This window comes from Rhinatrema bivittatum, chromosome 6 (genome assembly GCF_901001135.1).
Source record: "Rhinatrema bivittatum chromosome 6, aRhiBiv1.1, whole genome shotgun sequence".
NCBI classification, from domain to species: Eukaryota; Metazoa; Chordata; class Amphibia; order Gymnophiona; family Rhinatrematidae; genus Rhinatrema; species Rhinatrema bivittatum.
This window is the reverse complement of record NC_042620.1, coordinates 25925851-25932397: the sequence shown is the minus strand read 5'-3', so window position 1 is coordinate 25932397 and position 6547 is coordinate 25925851. Positions and strand designations below refer to the sequence as shown.

Here is a 6547-nt window from a genome sequence, read left to right as displayed (position 1 = left end):
GCTAGAGGGGCAGTGACCTGGGAAGACGCCTTACGAGCACTTCACCCTCCTCTGCAGCAAGCCCCATATCCTCATTTCCCCGAGGATTTCGGGACACGCGGCGACTTTGCTGGATCCGAAACGTGAACGTCGCCTTTGCTTTCCAACAGGTCTCGTAGGGTCTTTGGCTTCCCGGGGGTCTCCCCCCAGCGCTCCCTTTATTTTCTCTGTGGGGTAGGGGGTGGCTGTTTTCCCATTTCCTCCTTCCTGACCTTCGCCCTTGGGCATGGCGATAGTTTTTTGCCATTGGCACCAGGTGCGCATTCCAACCAGAAGATTTCGGCCCGATTTCTAGTGCTTGGGAAGTGATTGCGATACATCAGACTGCCAGACATGGTCAAATTATAGAGACTAAACAGGTCAAACAATATAAAATTATATTTCATCTCTTTTACTTTATAAATTTATTTTATTCATTCACTTGAACCTTTCTTATCCATTGATGATGCAATACATTTAGATTTTTTTATTTGAGTATTAAACACTTACAATAGAAATCAGATCAGCAATTCAGAGGGAAGAGACAGCTTTCTTGTGATGAAGGTACTTTGGGAGTGAACATTAGTCGCGGTGGAGAAGATATGATAACATTTTCTGTGTTCTTTATCCATAATTGAATTGAAATTTTACATACGGGTAACAGTGTAAATGCATGTTTATTTCTTTAGATCTCTAAAATGATTCTTTATCAAGCCTTCTGCTTCTACCTTTTCACCACCGTAACCATTGTGACTGCAGGAAAGACTAACTATACAGTCTTAACCCGAGAAGAAGTGTATGAAAAAATTGCTAACCCCCACATGATACCTGAGAAGCAGAATTCTCTGCTCTTAAACGTGCCAAGGGGCAACGTAATCGAAGGTAAGGAAATCAACATTTCAGTTCACTTCAGATGTCATAAAACAGGAGTTAAATAGCACAGGTTCGTGGTAGCGACCAGCAGGATCCTGGGTTACAGAAAGCTAACGGGATACAAACCGAGCAGGAGTAAAAACAAACAAAAAAAAAAAAAAGCTTGCTGCATGAAAAGCGCCTGTAAACAATGTGAATTATCCTGAAAATCCTCACTGATGCAGAAAAGTGCTTTAAACAGGATTCTAAAACAGAGCAAGGGAGGTAAGTGCTTGAGGTTGGAGGAAGTGTGACTGAAATGGTCTTGCATCCCAACCTGGGCACAATCTCACATGCAAAGCCATTTGGGCAAGGCCTGCCAAGTGAAATTAAGGGGAAGCTCTCTAGGTGGGCACCTTCAACTGAACAGTGCCTGCCCCAGAGAGCTTATGCTTTGTTAAGCTAGATGTAGGTACCCTCCCCAGAGAGCTTACATTTTATCAGTAAGTGTCTGCTCCGTGGAACTCTACTTGACGTGCCTTGCGAGAATATGCCCAAACGTTGGGATGCACAGCACCAATCTCGCATGCAATGACATTTTGGGGAGACATGGCAAACAAAACTGAAGCATAAACTCTCTGCAGTGGGAGCCTACAGCTGGCTGAACAAAGTGTAAGCTCTCTGGGGTAGGTATCCATGGGTAAACACTACGCCAAAGTCGGGATGCTTACACTGCAAATTAAACTCCTGGGTCTGAGGTGGCATAAACTCCAGTTTCTGGAGTTTATGCCTCCTCATTGCTGTGCTCATTATGGTAGAATCACTACCACACTGCGTACCTGACCCAGGAGTTAAATTTCCAGCATTAAGAAAGCTGCCTGCCCTTTACCTCGACTCCCTACGTTGCTGGGGAATAGCCGATGCCTTCTTTCACCTGGGATCTGCTTGCACCTGCGCTAATTTTGGCGCTGCTTTTTACTCCTGCTTTACCACGTATTTTTTCGGAGTTAAAAACCCTACCAGGGTTAACTGCATGCCTGCGGAAAAGCGCATGCTAAAACAGGAGTTAAAACCTGTGTTAACACTAGCGCGCCCTATCACAACAGCCCCTCCGGGAGAGAGGCACGCTTATCCGGAGGGCAGAGAAATAAATGCAGGCATTCTCTTCCATCTGAGGAGCAGAGCAAATTTACCCGGCACAGGCCAGCCCAGGGAGCTGAAGTCTCACTGCTGCATGGCACTGCGCAGCATCTGCCACTGAGCCATCGGGCCAGGTAAAGAGGTTAAGACTCTCATAAGTCCGGATACCTTTTCTCTCTCCTCCTTGGCCTACTCTCTCCTACTCTCTCTCCTACTCTCTCCTCCTTGGCCTACCAGCTTGCACCACAAAACCACTTCAGATGGTCCTGAATGCCTCGGCAAGAATTCTCTCAAATGCCAAAAAAAGAGACCATATCACCCCAATCCTGCATCATCTACACTGGCTCCCGATAAAATACAGGATCCAATTCAAGTCCTTAATGATGATACATAAGGCCTTACATAATATCGCTCCACTCAATTTAACATTTCAAATTCAGCTACACACATCAGTGAAACCAACTAGAAGCGCATATCAGTACAGACTAACCACACAACAGGCGAAATCCTCCCTGAGGAAACGTGCTCTATCCACAGCGGGCCCTTCTCTCTGGAACTCGCTCCCTCCGGACCTTCGCCTTGAACCGTGCCACGCTACATTTAAAAAGAAACTTAAGACTTGGTTGTTCGAACAAGCTTTCCCATAGAGCTAATGAGCAAGAAAAAAGGCATTTCATATCCTCCGTATCTTCCCAGCTTATATCTCTCTGAAGAAATTAACACGAAACTGTACTTAAGCATATGCAACACTATATTTTATCCTGTTACCAGATTCTATCAAGTTCAATGTTATTTACTTACTTATGTACTTATTAACCTGCCTTTTAGTTATTAACTGGTTAACCATATTATATACCTTTCCTCAAATTAACTATTTTATGTTTATTTATGTTTATTTATGTTTTCTCAAATTAACTATGTTCAATGTAAACCGCTAAATGTTCAATGTAAACCGCTAAATGAAGCGATAGTTACGGTTCCTTAGCGATAGTTTTGGTTCCTTGTAAACCGGGGTGATATGTATACTATACAGGAACCCCGGTATATAAATTCTTTAAATAAATAAATAAATAAGCCATTCTTTCTGACGGCAGTAACCTATGGTAAGAAAATGTGGCTCACGGGTCTGTTGAAGTGTAAAGTGGGAGATGGCTGAGAAGTAAAGATTTATTTATTTTATTTTATTTATTTGTATTTTTCTATACCGGCATTCACGGAGTTCGTATCATGTCGGTTTACATAAAACAAGGGGTGAGAAATACATTATAACGTAAATAACTAATAACATAAGAGTATACATTAAAAGTAAAACAAGTGCATGGAAGAAGAAGTTACAATAAAACGAGGGTCATTCTAACTGGGATTAGATTTAGAGGAAAGATAAAAAGTTTAACAAGAAGTAAAACATTGTAGTGATTGGTACACCTACACCGGGAAGCAAGATAGGGACTCGTATCTTGCTTCCCGGTGTAGGAATGGGGAACCAGGCTGCAGTGAATATTAATTGTGTCTTACCCAGACTTGCTTGAAGGGGATTCTCCTTCCCTTTCTCACTCTTTTTTTTTTCGCCTTCACAATATTTTGCATGTGAAAAGAAGTAATTAACCGCTGGCTAATGACATTTAATAAGTTCATACTCTTTACTCTCTCTGCCTAGGGGGGGGAGGGGGGGGGGGTTAAGTGGCCCTCAGGAAAGAAAGAATTTTCCAGAGGTTGCCCCTAACCCTTGATGAGGAATGAGCACAACTTATCTGTCATGAGGGGACTCCTGTTAATATTACACAAACGTCTAAGGCAGCTGAAAACGAGAAAACAAAACAGCAAACCCCATCTTACTGAATGTTTAATACTATAATAAAAAATATGTTGGAAGGTGGAGGAACTCCCTACTTTATCATAAAATGATGGCGTGAGAAAGCATTGCAATGGGTATTAAGGACTTTTAACTAGCACGGGGCAGTTCTCGGGTGACATAATTGCCCCTAACTGGGCAGAAAATCCCAGTACATACAGGACAAGGTGGACTGCATGGCAAGAGGGGACAGGTCTTAGAACGGACTCATTTACTAGTATTTATGAATATTTACTGCATACATAGAGCCATCGGTGGGGGAGGCTCATGCTTATAGGGCTTGAGTTTGAGCACAGGAAGGTTAAGTGACTTGCTCAGGGGGCTCAAAAGAACGAATCCCGTTTCTCCAGTTTTGCAGCTCGGCTCTCCAAGCCCCACCAGGTTAGTTTTCAGTAGGGAACCTCGCTGACAATGTGCGCGTGCACTTTTAAGCCCACGCAAACTCCCACATGCCACAAACGTCTGCATTACATCCCTCTCCGAGTACTTACTAAATAGAGCTAGAGTGTGCGCCCTTCCTCGGGGGAAAAAGAGAAGCCCTTCTGCATGCTTTCTGGCTTGTCTCTCTGGGGCCTGTCTTCCGGCTCAGCCTGCAGCCTGTCGTCACTTTCACTGCTTGTCAGAAGCTTTGCTTTGAAAGGATGCAGAAACGCTGTTAGGACGGCAGTAGTTCAGGAGTTATTGCAATTAATAAAAATAAATGGCAAAGCTGAAATGGTCTCCTGTGGTGTCTAATGTTAGGTAATAAGAGCTCTGTCCTAAAGTGGTCAGAATGACTTAGCTGACAGGTGCTTATTTGCTCCCTGGGATCGGGTCCTGTAGTCCAAGTGCTCTCGCAGGCCCTCTTCGGGTCAGACGTGCACGGGCTCAGCCTATCAGCAGAGAGGGAGCGGGGTTTCTCCCATGCTGTGGCGAGGAGCGCTGTTCTCCTGCTGCACGCGCTCGGGGAGGGCACTTCCGTCGCAGAATGCGCGGAGCGTGGACTCGCTCCGGAGGGCTTTCTATGCCCCTCTTTCTCGAGGTGTGGGACCCTTAGTTCCTTAATCTTTCAGAAAACAGAATGCACTGAAATTGGACAAGTCACTCTTTGTGCCTCGGTCCATGCACCCAGCTATAACTGAGTAATACTAACAGGAAAATCTCTTCCCCCCATTTAGAAGATCCACGGTCAGGTGCTTCCATCCCAGGGGTGACTACACCTAGATGTGACATGAATTTGGATTCTGTTCGAATGAAAGCCATTATTATTATTATTATTATTATTATTATTATTATTATTTAAAAGTTTTTATATACCGGGGCACGTGAAGCACATCACCTCGGTTTACAGATAACAAAAACTTAGCAATCGCTTTACAGACACCTAACAGATTAACATTATGAATAACAACATGTATTTTTTAACTATTGAATCTGAAACATTCCTGTGTCACTCAGTAACCTCCTTGCACAGATGACACTGCCTGTAAAAATGTCATCAATACATATTCTTTCCCTTGATTTTCCAGAGTACTTTGCAAAAGATTGCCAGGCTGCCTACCTGCGTGGGAGAAGGCAAAACGGACTCTATGTCATCCGACCCAAGGACGGGCCCCTGATGGTGGTCAGCTGCCTTTTTCTGAAAGATGGAGGCTGGACAGTCCTGCAGCAGGGCTTCCGGCACGAGGAAGTAATCTGGTCCCGATCCTGGGCTGATTATAAAGTTGGGTTTGGCAGCCTGAAGCACAGTCATTGGCTTGGCAATGAATACATTCACCTGCTGACCCGGCATAATTCCTTTACTGTCAGGTTTTCACTTAACGACTCTAAGGGGCATAGTCATCATGCTGACTACTATAGCTTCAAGGTGGATAGTGAGGGCGCTGGCTATGCTCTGAGGTTAGGAGCCCATCTGGGCAACACGAATGATGCTCTCACTGTCATGAACGAGACTGGCATCCATGATAACATGAACTTTTCCACTTATGACCGGGATAACGACAGATATAAATACAACTGTGCTGCTGATAATCAGGGTGGATGGTGGTACGACAGGTGTCGTTCTGCCGTCCTAAATAGTGACCGTGGCATTTACTGGCAGGGAGTGTGTGATGACGCTAACCCTTGCCTGTCATCTGTTATAATGATTAAACCAAGCAGGATAAATTGTGTTAAAGCCCTGTCGAACTATCCTAGCTACCTGTCCAGCTGATGATCCTCGCCGCCCTCTGCATAGCGCCTCTGCGTTGGGACCACATAGATGCATTTCCCAATACTTCATGCAAGTTTGAGCTTTCATTGACATTTCCAAAATGTTAAAGTGAATCATTCCATCTGTAGGTTGATATTTAAGATGTAAAAAAATGAATGTCAGAAAGGCAAGAGTAATCTCCATACAGACAACTTTCCTGTTGATTTACACTGTAGATACCTATAGATGTACAATAAACATGCAACAATGAAAAAATAAAAAGGGTTGCCTCCTGCTTTTTTTCTTTATTTCAGCGATAAACTGATTTCCATTCATACTTGTGCAGTGGTTAGTTGGTACAGCTCTAGAGGCACCATACTGAAGCGAGGTGTCTCTCTTGAGTTAGATGCATGTGAAGCACAGACCATGAAACCCATCTTTCTCTGACAGCTCCTGCAGGCAAATCCATCTCATGCATATTCATTATGGATATCCTGAAAATCTGACTGGCTAGG

At 44.0% G+C, this 6547-nt stretch overlaps 1 protein-coding gene across 1 annotated transcript; it reads left to right on the top strand.

Annotated features, from left to right (window-relative positions):
- The first annotated feature begins 4671 nt into the window (after positions 1 to 4671).
- Positions 4672 to 6228, top strand: LOC115093186 (fibrinogen-like protein 1-like protein). The gene is made up of 2 exons (XM_029604889.1): positions 4672 to 4883; positions 5371 to 6228. The coding sequence occupies exons 1-2, from the start codon at positions 4766 to 4768 to the stop codon at positions 6051 to 6053; spliced, it is 801 nt and encodes a 266-aa protein (XP_029460749.1). The 5' UTR covers positions 4672 to 4765; the 3' UTR covers positions 6054 to 6228.
- Positions 6229 to 6547: the final 319 nt, after the last annotated feature.

Excerpts from the sequence above, each read along its gene's own strand:
- LOC115093186 (XM_029604889.1), top strand. The coding sequence starts at position 4,766 with ATGCTGTGGCGAGGAGCGCTGTTCTCCTGCTGCACGCGCTCGGGGAGG. Across the intron at positions 4,884-5,370 it reads CTATGCCCCTCTTTCTCGAG|AGTACTTTGCAAAAGATTGC; the intron begins GTGTGGGACCCT and ends TTGATTTTCCAG.